The 14,356-nt window shown below is 33.8% G+C and overlaps 1 protein-coding gene across 1 annotated transcript; it reads right to left on the minus strand.

The window, feature by feature from the left end:
• Window positions 1-875: 875 nt before the first annotated feature.
• Window positions 876-13,628, minus strand: LOC130645673 (SCO-spondin-like). Its single transcript, XM_057451731.1, has 20 exons — window positions 12,917-13,628; window positions 12,442-12,568; window positions 12,201-12,350; window positions 11,561-11,683; window positions 11,203-11,400; window positions 10,609-10,806; window positions 10,135-10,332; window positions 8,997-9,188; window positions 8,502-8,699; window positions 7,427-7,618; window positions 6,921-7,118; window positions 6,464-6,655; window positions 6,007-6,198; window positions 5,550-5,741; window positions 4,782-4,973; window positions 4,159-4,347; window positions 3,894-4,034; window positions 3,493-3,824; window positions 2,486-2,578; window positions 876-2,367 (listed from the first exon to the last, which is right to left on the minus strand). The coding sequence occupies exons 1-20, from the start codon at window positions 13,244-13,246 to the stop codon at window positions 2,347-2,349; spliced, it is 3,648 nt and encodes a 1,215-aa protein (XP_057307714.1). The 5' UTR covers window positions 13,247-13,628; the 3' UTR covers window positions 876-2,346.
• Between the last annotated feature and the right edge of the window lie 728 nt (window positions 13,629-14,356).

Raw genomic sequence — 14,356 nt, forward strand, 5'->3', positions numbered from 1 at the left:
AATTTCTCATCTTCAAAATCACTTTCTAGGGTCGAAATACTCCATAAGCGAGCCCTAAAATTTGTAGATAGCGAATATTCAGAGAGAAAAGAAAAGTACATTTCTAGCAAGAACAAAAGTAACTACATGAAAATTATGCGAATACGAAATCTATGTATATAGATTTTTAAATCTCTTAATAATTTAAATCCGCCATTTATGTTAGACATCTTTCAACGCAGCGAAACAAACAGGCTAGTACGAAGTCAATATTTAAATAATCTTAAAACATTGAAATTTAATACTAAAAATTTTGGGGAAAAATGTCTTCGCTCATTGGGGCCCAAAATCTGGAATACTTTACCTTCCGAATTGAAAAGTTGTAACAGCCTTAAAAAATTTAAAACGAAACTAAAGGAGTATGATTTCAGTCACTCGGTCTATTTAAATAATTTTTCATAATTTTTATACATTTTTCATAAATCTATAAACAAATTTTTGTCGGATTTGATTAGTTTCCTGTATATTTATAAATATGTATTTATTTATTTTTTTTTATATCAGGAAGCTATATGTACATAGTTATTTCTCCGACGTTAAATAAATTAGGAAAAAGAAGAAGAAGAATGAGCCCTTTTTAAAATTTTCACGAGGAATAATTTTCGCGAATTGGGCTTCTTCAAACTTCTCGCGAGTACTTATTTTTGCGAATTTGGTCGGAATTCGCGAAATTCGCGAAAATTAATCCTCGCGAAATTAGTCCACTTAAGGTAGTTATTGTTCGGGAAAATTAATACAAGGTAAATTTAATTTAGCGTGTCGGAATGTAGATTATTTTTATGGCAACCTCTTGTAAATGCAACTGTGGTGGAGGGAGATAATTGAGAAAAACAATCTCAACACATACAGGTGAACATATCGGAAAATTACTTTCAAAATATCAAGTGGTAAAATTTTAATGTGCAGTGCGTTATACCGTGATAATAAAATATTTTCTTGAAGTCAAAATCAGCCTTAGCGTCCATTAAAATGTTCCTGGTCGCAATCCTCCGCGTTTAAACGTCTGCCTTCAATGCTCAATTTTCTTATCTTCTTGGTGTTAAGATGCTGGTCTGTAAACGCTTAGAAGTTGACTTGTCTTAACTTTCAAACTGTCAAAATGCAGGCGTTGCGGCAAAAAAAATCTAATACGCATGACCAGGCAGTAAACGCTGAGACTTGCGACCGAGAACGCCACAATGGAAGGCGGTAATAAAGACGCACGCTATATAAACAGCCTTACACTACTAAATTATAAAAAGTGAAATTAAATGTCAATAAACATATGTTTGAATATAAAAACTTTCTTTTAATTATTTGGTATGAGAATCTTTTCAGGGTTGTCACTCTAACGTTTTAGAACTTTTTAGACCTTTATACCTGCTTTTCCTTTTTACCTTATTGGTATAAATCTGTTAGTTAAAAATGACGAATTTTTTGATTGGTAAAGAATGTTTTAACCGACGAATTTTTATTTATCAAAAAAATTAATAGCCGACGAATATTTTCCCCAAAGAAGGATTTTCTGTTAAATATAAAAATGTTGATGTATTTTTTTTTTTGCATAAAAAACGTCTAAAGAAAGACCTTACTTTTAGGACTTATTAAATCTTATACTGAGAAGCCGTCTTTAATGACGGTAAATAATAAAAGCAATTGAGAACGCAAAAGAAAGAAAAAAAAATCGTTCTCTACAAACACACCTGGCCGAAATAGTTCGTGGGCTGAAAATATTGAATTTTCACTGATGGAATTAATAACTGACGGATTTTTTACCAATAAGGCAACAATTTTCAAATCATAATGAAAAGTCTCTGTCAGCTCTTTTAGGTTAACTGTAACAGATTGTGACCAATAATCTTATACGAAGTCTGTTGTGGATTATCCCGTCCTGACCGGTGATCGTTTTCTGTATGATAATGACAATCAAACATAATTATGACAGGACCTGTCGCGTATGCTGTTTACACAAGCCTCCGTCATTACCGTCGAAATTTCGTTATAAGTAGAATTATTTAACAAACTTATTTGGCTTGAAATAAAAGAGGTTTAAGATTCATTGAAGCTTTGGTGATTCTCACGAAGAGTAAAGAATCTATTAGGATTAGGCATTTAGATTTTTCATGAAGAAAAAATGCGGAAGATTTGAGCAGATTTGAAAAGACGTAACATCCCTGTCTGATTCTAAAGTATTCTCCCTATTTTCCCTTTCGAAGTTTCTAAACTCCAATACACCAGTAAAATTTATCATCTGCATCTTAAAAACCATCAAATTCCGTAATAATAGTGATCCATATACTTCACCATGACAAAATAGCATGCTTCGAATCAATCGAAATAATTTGATAGCTAAAAGAGAAAAGAAGAACATGTCAGTAAATGGTAGCTACTTTTTGACATAACAGTGACATTTTCAGCATCCACAACCCTTCCCTTCTCTAACAGAAACATGATTAAAATGTCAAACCTCAATATTATTGCAGGCAGTTGGGAAGATCATAATATCATCAACCCCTTTATCGTTTATTCGTCCGTGGCCTTTTGTGGCATAGAATTGAATCTAGAAAAGAATAACGTTAATGTCACAATATTTTCAAATGCGAGTAGAACATCGTACTTTTTACAGCATCACAATAGCTCTCAGTTGAACGGCGTGTATATGTGTGCTTACCGCAACGAGATTTTATATAGCGACAAGATTAATTATCGCAACGAGATTAATTATCTCAACGAGAGAAATTATTGAAACGAGATTTATTATCGCAACGAAAGAAATTATTGCAACCAGATTTATTATCGCAACGAAATAAATTATCGCAGCGAGATTAATTATCGTGATGACTTAGTTTCGCGTATGAGTAGTAACCACGTGGATTTTTCTCAAAGATAAATTTCAGAGAATCGTGGGTAGCAAGAATAATGTTAACGGGAATTAAAAATTTTTTTTTATGAAAACAGTGAGACCTCTTCAATGGACATCCGTCAATTTTATTTGTTCCGGACGAATTCTCCAAGAAACTCTCCTAGCGTACCCTCTCTAAAACGACACTCTTGAAACATTTTTGCCCTATCCCGCATTAAAATTTTACACGAAGCTGATCTTCATAAAGTGGAAAAGATGTTTTTTTTCCATTTATTCGCTTTTCCTACTTACATCGTATGTTCATTTAAATTGGGAATATAATTGCAATGTGTACTAATTATCATAAATTATAATAAATTATCGCACGGTTTCAAGTGCAATATGTCGTATATTTTTCAAGTTCTTTAATTTTTGCATAAAGGCTGAAGAACGAGAAAATGTACATCATATTGCACAATTTTTCACACTTTGATAATAGCGATTTTGGTTTTGTTTTTTTTGGACTCATTCGCGCGAAACCAGCAAAGAATAATATAAAAATTTTGTTAATTTTATGTACTCTGATTCTTTTCTATCAGAAGAATTGTATTTTTTTTATTCGGTGAATATACCTCGTAGTTGTTGACTGTGGGGTGTAACGGAGCTTTCCGCGGTATCCAACTATCACTTGCTTGATTTTCATCAGTATGATACAAGATATGCTCTGTACTTGTCACTTGATCAATTTGCTTGACAGTGAATACTCCCATATCGTGGACGGTCGATTGTGACTGGTAAATTTGCATCCAAAAAGTAAAACACCTATCACCAGAAAATGGGGCTTGATCTTTTATTGAAATCCAATTGTAAGTTTGCTCAAAATCGTTCTCATTATTTAGATCTATATTATATTTTTCAGTGCTGCTTTCGAAGTAAATGTAGTAACCAATCGGATTAGATAACCCTTAAAAAAAGCAATCATCTAAATCCTCCATAAACATTACGTTAAAGTGACATACGTGGTCTAACTTACCATAAGTGTGGTCAGCCGCTGGACCAGTACCTGGGGAATGTGTGCTATTTGCCCACACAAACCAGCGAGTGTCAACAATATCAAATGTTATACCGCAATCTGTTGGAGCCAAATCTGCTGTCTCAAATGTGCACTTGTAATCTACAAAAAAGTAACGTAAAGTTAGTCTTATACAAACCTGACATGTCGGGGTAAGTGAGTCTTATACAAACGTTACATGTCGGGGTAAGTAAGTATACTATGTCGTCAAAAAGTTTTAACTCGCCTGGACAGAGAAATTGGTTACAATTTTGATTTTCACTTTCAATCGTGTTTGTTCCTCCCGTCACAGCACAATCGTCTCCTCCGTTGGCTGGTGTTGGATTCGTACATGTTCGTGTCCGCACCATGTTACCTGTTCCACACGTTTGCGAACATGATGTCCACCCACTCCATGAGCTCCAGTCACCATTGACTAAAGAAACACGGATTAATGTTGTAGTACATGTTCTTATAAACATAACGCATGCAAGCATATATTGGGAGAGTGTTTTAAGCATATGCGAATAACGCATGTACTATTGATGTGTGTTTTTCTTGTGTTGTAGGCATTTTAATTAGACCAGATCAGGTACAGACTTTTCTAATTACTTATATATAATAAGACTTAATGAACACCACTATACTGTCTAAACTTGCCTTGTGTAATTATACCTTTAGTTTTGTTGCTGTGCTTTCAAATGTCAAAACCGGACCACTACATCTTACCCCGTAAGGCAAAGTTTTTATTCTTTGTCCAAAAAGCATAACATAAGTATATCTCATTTTGAATTACTTATAAGTAATGTATTTGGTTAAATGAGTTTTTATTCTTTATTGTGTCCAGATCACAGGTGCAGAGATACTAACCTGGGCAAGGGTTTTGTGTGCATGGAATAGTCCCTTGCTCTGTCCATACTCTATTATTTTTGGAATCAAGACACAAATTTCCTCCATGAGATGGAGCTGGGTTATTGCAGGTACGACTTCTTGTCTCTTGTCCATCTCCACAAGTAACAGAACAATCATTGTTGTTTATCCAAGCACTCCAGTTTCCATGCACTGAAAAGAAATGTGTAGCTTTGCATTAAAATTATTCAAGTTTAAGATAAAAAAACAGAAAGTCGCTTATTATTAGTCGGTTATTTTCGTTATTTTTGTTTCTTCTCATAAAAGCCTTTATCCATAGACAAAGAAATATTAGTAAATATTAGTAAAAAAATTTTTAAAAAATTACGACCTTAATTTTTGCGACCATAAAATTTCGTCAAGGAAAAGTGGTAAAATAACTTGTAAGTGACGAAAGGTGATGAAAAATGTATAAATAAAAGAAAGATTTGAGCATAAAATTGAGATTATCTTTATTTTTAATGATTTATTTATTGATAGATATATTCGAGACAGAAACATTTTTCTTCACCTTTCTATAGCTAAGTATTTCTTTGTTAGGCTGCTAAATATAAATGGCCTTTTGGGATCTCAAACTCCTTTTTTGCTACCTGTTTAGCCCCTAATTTTTTACCGACTTGAAGTCTCTTTATAGTCTTTATAGTCTTAAAACAACAAATTTCTTTCACTGATGCAAATTATTTCACTGTAGTAAACTCAACACACAAGTTCAAGTTAAACATTACTAACCTGGACAAGGACTTTGTGTGCATGGGGTAGTTCCTTGCTCTGTTAAAGCATTAGCATCATTTAAATCAACACATTGACTCCCTCCATGAGATGGAGCTGGATTATTGCAAGTACGTGTTTTTGTCTCCTGTCCATCTCCACAAGTAACAGAACAATCATTGTTGTTTATCCAAGCACTCCAAACACCATTCACTAAAAAGAAAAATGCAGCCATTTTTAGAAAAAAAACATTTGTGCATTGTGAGTCCAAATTTAATGTATCGCTCCCAGAAGAGGTTATAAACGCACTTTCAACAACACACGTATTTTGATCTTGTCGTAGTAGAAATGGCTTTGGGCTCCAGTAATACTTGCCTAAATTGATAGTCTAAAATCTTTTTATACTTTATAAGTTATTTATATAAAGTGAAATAAAAATTACAAAAAAGTACATCAAACAAAAACGTTAAGTTCTAACCTGGACACGAACTTTGTGTGCATGGAATATTTTCTTCCTCTGTTAAAGCATTAGCACCATTTAAATCAACACATTGACTCCCTCCATGAGATGGAGCTGGGTTATTGCAAGTACGTGTTCTTGTCTCTTGTCCATCTCCACAAGTAACAGAACAATCATTGTTGTTTATCCAAGCACTCCAAACACCATTCACTAAAAAGAAAAATGCAGCCATTTTTAGAAAAAAAACATTTTTGCATTGTGAGTCCAAATTTAATGTATCGCTCCCAGAAGAGGTTATAAACGCACTTTCAACAACACACGTATTTTGATCTTGTCGTAGTAGAAATGGCTTTGGGCTCCAGTAATACTTGCCTAAATTGATAGTCTAAAATCTTTTTATACTTTATAAGTTATTTATATAAAGTGAAATAAAAATTACAAAAAAGTACATCAAACAAAAACGTTAAGTTCTAACCTGGACACGAACTTTGTGTGCATGGAATATTTTCTTCCTCTGTTAAAGCATTAGCACCATTTAAATCAACACATTGACTCCCTCCATGAGATGGAGCTGGGTTATTGCAAGTACGTGTTCTTGTCTCTTGTCCATCTCCACAAGTAACAGAACAATCATTGTTGTTTATCCAAGCACTCCAAACACCATTCACTAAAAAGAAAAATGCAGCCATTTTTAGAAAAAAAACATTTGTGCATTGTGAGTCCAAATTTAATGTATCGCTCCCAGAAGAGGTTATAAACGCACTTTCAACAACACACGTATTTTGATCTTGTCGTAGTAGAAATGGCTTTGGGCTCCAGTAATACTTGCCTAAATTGATAGTCTAAAATCTTTTTATACTTTATAAGTTATTTATATAAAGTGAAATAAAAATTACAAAAAAGTACATAAAACAAAAACGTTAAGTTCTAACCTGGACACGAACTTTGTGTGCATGGAATATTTTCTTCCTCTGTTAAAGCATTAGCACCATTTAAATCAACACATTGACTCCCTCCATGAGATGGAGCTGGGTTATTGCAAGTACGTGTTCTTGTCTCTTGTCCATCTCCACAAGTAACAGAACAATCATTGTTGTTTATCCAAGCACTCCAAACACCATCAACAGCAGCTATAATTAGTTTAAAAAAATACTTATCCAAACACCATTCACTAAAAAGGAAAATGCAGCCATTTTTAGAAAAAAAACATTTGTGCGCATTGTGAGTCCAAATTTAATATATCGCTCCCGGAAGAGGTTATAAACGCACTTTCAACAACACACGTATTTTGATCTTGTCGTAGTAGAAATAGCTTTGGGCTCCAGTAACACTTGCCTAAATTGATAGTCTAAAATCTTTTTATACTTTATAAGTTATTTATATAAAGTGAAATAAAAATTACATAAAAGTACATAAAACAAAAACGTTAAGTTCTAACCTGGACACGAACTTTGTGTGCATGGGGTAGTTCCTTGCTCTGTTAAAGCATTAGCACCATTTAAATCAACACATTCATTCCCTCCATTAGATGGAGCTGGGTTATTGCAGGTACGTGTTCTTGTTTTCTGTCCACTTCCACAAGTAACAGAACAATCATTGTTGTTCACCCAAGCACCCCAAACACCATGCACTGATATGGAAGTGGGTTAAAATTATAAAATTCATTTCATTGAAACTAGTTACAATTAAAACAAACAATTTGCGTTATTAACGTCTCCAATTTATTAACAGTTACCGCAAAATCCCGGATATAGGCCCTCGACTTATATTCGGAAAAAGGTCCGTTGAAATGAGCCTATATTTGGGTGGGCTTACACGGAATGGCTTTTTTTTAACCAAAATAAAGCAATTTTCTTAGCATCGAAAAATTTGATACATTGTAGCTTTTGAAACATAAACAAAAAGACGTTCAAAAACTTTCTTTTCTTTGATTTTTGGGTCTCACCAACAACATAAAGATGCATTAAAACCAGATCGGGTGTATCTTCAATCGGGCCTTTATCTGGGATTTTACATTGTATATTGTGTTATATCCTATGATGTCACTTTGGACCTGTTAATTCAATCTATAAAATTATTGTTATGATTTAAGAGGTTAAAATATCCACTTTTTTGGTTAAAAAGGCTGGTTTAAATTTCAACAACAGCTAACTGTCATACTGTAAGATTATGTCGTAAAAAGAAGTGAAAAAAACAACTTTAAGTTTGAGTACATAAATTTGGACTTAACGTGGAGTGGCGATGCAAACAGTTGTGAAAACAAACTGCATGGCCATTTGTTGGATACCAAGATAGACAAAGTTATTTTCCTATTCCATGCAGGATTAAATAATTTTTTGTCAAATAAAAAAACGTCAAATGTAACTAGCACACGGAAGGCTTATGTTAAATCACCATGATCACGTGATTTTTTTATTATTTTCAAATGCAATCAAATTGAAAATATGCGGCCACGTCTTGCGAAGATAAACATTCACAGAGTTTTCAAATGAAGTAAAATATGAATTACTAACCTGGACAAGGACTTTGTGTGCATGGAATATTTTCTTCCTCTGTTAAAGCATTAGCACCATTTAAATCAACACATTGACTCCCTCCATGAGATGGAGCTGGGTTATTGCAAGTACGTGTTCTTGTCTCTTGTCCATCTCCACAAGTAACAGAACAATCATTGTTGTTTATCCAAGCACTCCAAACACCATCAACAGCAGCTATAATTAGTTTAAAAATATACTTATCCAAACACCATTCACTAAAAAGGAAAATGCAGCCATTTTTAGAAAAAAAACATTTGTGCATTGTGAGTCCAAATTTAATATATCGCTCCCAGAAGAGGTTATAAACGCACTTTCAACAACACACGTATTTTGATCTTGTCGTAGTAGAAATGGCTTGGGCTCCAGTTATACTTGCCTAAATTGATAGTCTAAAATCTTTTTATACTTTATAAGTTATTTATATAAACTGTAATAAAAATTGTACATAAAACAAAAACGTTAAGTTCTCACCTGGACACGAACTTTGTGTGCATGGGGTAGTTCCTTGCTCTGTTAAAGCATTAGCACCATTTAAATCAACACATTCATTCCCTCCATTAGATGGAGCTGGGTTATTGCAGGTACGTGTTCTTGTTTCCTGTCCACTTCCACAAGTAACAGAACAATCATTGTTGTTCACCCAAGCACCCCAAACACCATGCACTGAAATGGAAGTGGGTTAAAATTATAAAAATCACTTCATTGAAACTAGTTACAATTAAAACAAACAAACAATTCGCATTATTAACGTCTCCAATTTATTAACAGTTACCGCAAAATGCCGGATATAGGCCCTCGACTTATATTCGGAAAAAGGTCCGTTGAAATGAGCCTATATTTGGGTGGGCTTACACGGAATGGCTTTTTTTTAACCAAAATAAAGCAATTTTCTTAGCATCAAAAGATTTGATATATTGTAGCTTTTCAAACATAAACAAAAAGACGCTCAAAAACTTTCTTTTCTTTGATTTTTGGGTCTCAACAACAACATAAATATGCATTAAAACCAGATCGGGTGCATCTTCAATCGGGCCTTTATCTGGGATTTTACATTGTATATTGTGTTATATCCTATGATGTCACTTTGGACCCGTTAATTCAATCTATAAATTTATTATGATTTTGTTTGTGATACGGTACTGTTACTGAGGTGGATGAAAGTAGCCTACAAATATTTTTTTTTAAAAGAGGTTATAATATCCACTTTTTCGGTTAAAAAAGCTGGGTTAAATTTCAACAACAGCTAACTGTCATACTGTAAGATATGTCGTAAAAAGAAGTGAAAAAAAACAGCTTCAAATTTGAGTACATAAATTTGGACTTAACGTGGAGTGGCGATGCAAACAGTTGTGAAAACAAACTGCATGGCCATTTGTTGGATACCAAGATAGACAAAGTTATTTTCCTATTCCATGCAGGAATAAATAATTTTTTGTCAAATAATAAAACGTCAAATGTAACTAGCACACGGAAGGCTTATGTTAAATCACCATGATCACGTGATTTTTTTATTATTTTCAAATGCAATCAAATTGAAAATATGCAGCCACGTCTTGCGAAGATAAACATTCACAGAGTTTTCAAATGAAGTAAAATATGAATTACTAACCTGGACAAGGACTTCGTGTGCATGGAATATTTTCTTCCTCTGTTAAAGCATTAGCACCATTTAAATCAACACATTGACTCCCTCCATGAGATGGAGCTGGGTTATTGCAAGTACGTGTTCTTGTCTCTTGTCCATCTCCACAAGTAACAGAACAATCATTGTTGTTTATCCAAGCACTCCAAACACCATCAACAGCAGCTATAATTAGTTAAAAAAATACTTACCGTAAAATTAAGCCTCTTCTTTTAATAACCACCTTCAACAAGCCCTGCACGTATTATTCAACCCTCGCAACACGAGGAACCAAGGACGTAAACGGACAGACTCACTGTATTGTATTGTCAAAAAGCAGTAAACTTAAAAATACAGTGGGTGGAAATGCGAATAAGCAGATGTAAATATGCAACGCCGTCGTGAATTGCGAAGATAAACTTCCACAAAGTTTTCAAATAAAGTGAATAATGAATTACCAACCTGGACAAGGACTTTGTGTGCATGGAATATTTTCTTGCTCTGTTAAAGCATTAGCGCCATTTGAATCAATACATTCATTCCCTCCGTGAGATGGAGCTGGGTTATTGCAGGTACGTGTTCTTGTCTCCTGTCCACTTCCGCAAGTAACAGAGCAATCATTGTTGTTTACCCAAGCACCCCAAACACCATTCACAGCAGCTACAAAAGTGTTTAAATGAAACTTTTTTGGAAGCCTTAAAAAATTGGAGCAACCTTAGCACTCCCAATAACATACGGACGGAAGTCATTATCACAGGAATGCATCGTAACAAATTTTAGGATGTTAATTTGAAACATCAAATGTTACAAAGAGCTATAATTTTTCAGTCTTTGCAGCAAAATATATTTCAACAGTTTCTAACGTGAATGATACAAACCTGAAAACGTTTAACAATAGCTAAAAGGTTTCGCTATAACACAACTTAAAATCCCAATAAGAGATTTGAGTATGGCTTGTTTTTTAAAGCACAAAAAAATTTTCTTTTAGCGAAAAATAATGAAGTATATACCAATTTATGTTTTACTCTTAATTAAACAAAGGACAGTATTACTTACGTGGACAAGACGACCTTGTGCATGCCACAACTCCAGATTCTATTAACTCATAACCACCCTTTGAATCAACACATTGATTCCCTCCATGAGATGGAGCTGGGTTATTGCAAGTACGTGTTCTTGTCTCTTGTCCATCTCCACAAGTAACAGAACAATCATTGTTGTTTATCCAAGCACTCCAAACACCATTGACAGCAGCTAGAAACAATAACATAAAAATGCTTAAAGTTAAAACATTGTTACTGCATTTTATTTTTTTATTGAACAAAAGAGTTTTTTAATAATTATTTAGACTATCCCATTTCTTGCAATAAAACGTTTTGAGTGCTACAGAAATAACATAATCTTTTCACCATACCATGCTGGCAAAATTTTTTTTGAGTACCATTCAGATTCAACCAGTATTCACCATTTGGCAACAAAGGATAATCATCAAATAGTTGAGCACACGATACTGCAGGCTGTTGATATGTTCCATCAACTGAAATGTGAAAAATAAAGTTAAAAAATACTATAAAAACACCTTTAAATATGTTTCCTCTTTTCATTTATTGTACTCCAAAGGATAAAAACGTATTATAACACAAAGTTGCGCAGTGTTAAGGATCGTATGCTTAGCATAATGATAAAATTAACGTTTATTTGTACCATTTTCCGCTTTATTATTTTTGCGCGTTATTAATTTTCACGCACCCAAGTGTAGCACACATGTAATTTTCGCGCACTTCTCGAGGGTAATATGTAGAACAGGGGGCTTGACACTTAAATTATTTTTTCAAGTTTCGCCCAATCTAACTTTTGGTCACCTAAAAAGAAGTATTTGACTGCATTATATTTTGGCGCAATTTAAATGCGAAAAAAAACCCATTACTTTCATGCCACAATTGTTTTCGCAGCGGTTTCACGCCAAAATAAGACGTGCGCGAAAGAATTATCAATGCGGAGACGAATAATAGGCCATGCACATCATTAATAGTGTTAATATGCATGCTACGTACATTTGGTGTTTGAAACATCAACATAGCGATATTCTGTTTTCCCATTAGTTGAATTGACTAGCCAGTAAAAACCGTCCTGCAATCCGAACTCACGCTGACTTCTCAAGTATTCAATAGACCAAGATGGGTAATCGAAATAGGCGCCAGGACCTGGAAAAAATTCGGCATCAGATTGTACAGTGATTGAACAAGCTACCCTGAAAATGCTGCTAGTAAGAAAAAGAAATAGAGTTTATTTTACCTAGGTAGGATGTGCACTCTGCTCCAACAAAACCAGGTGAACAAAGACACCTGTAGCCTTTCAGTGTGCATGTATCGCGACATTTGTGCCCGCCACAGGGAGACATAATCTCACAATTCTCACCAAGCTATAGCATGTAGAAAACGCGTTAGAAAGAACATCCGAAATTTATATTTATCAAAAGTTGGGAGCACAAAACAGGTATTGTTGCACGAGGTTTCAGTTGCTGATTTATTGGTAAGTGATTTGTGTATTACTTTTAAAGAGCACGTGTGTTAGCAGCCTAACATGCTTAACCTTATTTTTGATGATTACTGGAAATGTATAGGTAACAATCAGCAAAGATTTGTAGGGGTGGTTTACACCGTAGTTTTTATTAATTCTATTATAAATTTCAATGAATATTAAAAAGGATTGTAAAACTGGTAGTGTAGTGTAACCTTAGCCTTTAGAATATAAACTGAGTAATTCGCACCGTAAGCTCGTCACCACTTGTCTGCAAATGACTCCACCCGTCACTTTCATTAAGGCTTACTCCAACATCCTGTGTCACCTCTCGCAGCAGTTCGCATTCCAACGTTTTACGATTGTAGTTAATGGAAGAACAGTGTTTCTTTAACATGCAATGTGTTACACATGCGCTCTTTCCCTTTACAATGACACGATCAAGCGGCTGACCGACAGGAACAAGTTTTTTGTTTGTTGTGATATCATTAAATTTTGCTTCTTGTTTACATTCTAATCTTAAAATATCTGTGCTCACGCTTTTAAGTAGGTAAAGAAACACTATGTATTTTGTCGCCATGTTGTGTACCCTTCTCTAGCTCCTCTTCAAATGGTGCAGAAAAACACCCGCATCTAATTTTAAAAACTCTCCTCCTACCTACAAGTTATTATTTAATTATTAACAAAACGGAAAGAAAACCTGCGAAAAAACTTAGTGTGGTTGCAATTTTGTTGAATAAGTCATAGTGTTGCTACCGCTAGCTGTGAATTGTATTTTTAATATAGCTTTTAGTCGTACATATTTTAGCGTGAGAAAATTATGCAGAATATTGAAATACAATTTTAAAACTGTAAAATTACTAATGTCATATATAAATATCAACATGAAATATAAAATTTGAAGGAAAAAAATATTAAAGTGAAAAATTTGTTGACATGATAAAATTAACGAAATCAAAACAGAATCTTTATCCAGTAAATTTTTATTTCTTTTCACTTTTTTCTCATCGCAATAGCTAAGCACTCTAAAAAGTTTTTGGGATGTTCTGATTTCAGATCTTAAAAGTTTAGGAAACCAAATGAAATTCTACAAAAGTGGTATGGGGGAGGGGCTTGCATCCTAACATGGGAAAAGGTGGAAGAGGAAACAAACTAACTATTCACCTATTTTTAAATTCAATATCAATGCAATTCATTATGTCTTGGGAAAATCTCCTTTTTCCGATGAATTATATATGTGTTTTTGATCCATCGCCTAGCAATAAAATGTAACTAAAAAATGGAAGTTAGTTTTTTTAAATGTTTTACACTTCATTTTGTGAAACCCCTCCCAAATTTATGCATCGTTCACAACAACTGAATGATTATTTTTAATTGTTTTTAACGAGCGTCCTCTCAACCTCATGTAAAGCATGCACCAATTACCTAAGTTGAGTAATTTTTGCGAAAACTTATTTTCGCGAATTTTATAAAAATGCTTTTCTGAACCGTTTTAAAGATTTTATCCGAAGAATAATTTTCAAAAATATACCTGTACTTTTTCGCATTTTTAATTTATTTCAGGTTTATTCATTGCAATAATAGCTTTTAAGTGAACTTGCTCATGTCACATAGGCTGGTCATTTTTTTTATCAAATACAAAAATTTTTATAGCAATTGTTGTGAATATTTGTAAAATTCGAAAATTAAT

This window comes from Hydractinia symbiolongicarpus, chromosome 5 (assembly GCF_029227915.1).
Source record: "Hydractinia symbiolongicarpus strain clone_291-10 chromosome 5, HSymV2.1, whole genome shotgun sequence".
NCBI lineage: Eukaryota > Metazoa > Cnidaria > Hydrozoa > Anthoathecata > Hydractiniidae > Hydractinia > Hydractinia symbiolongicarpus.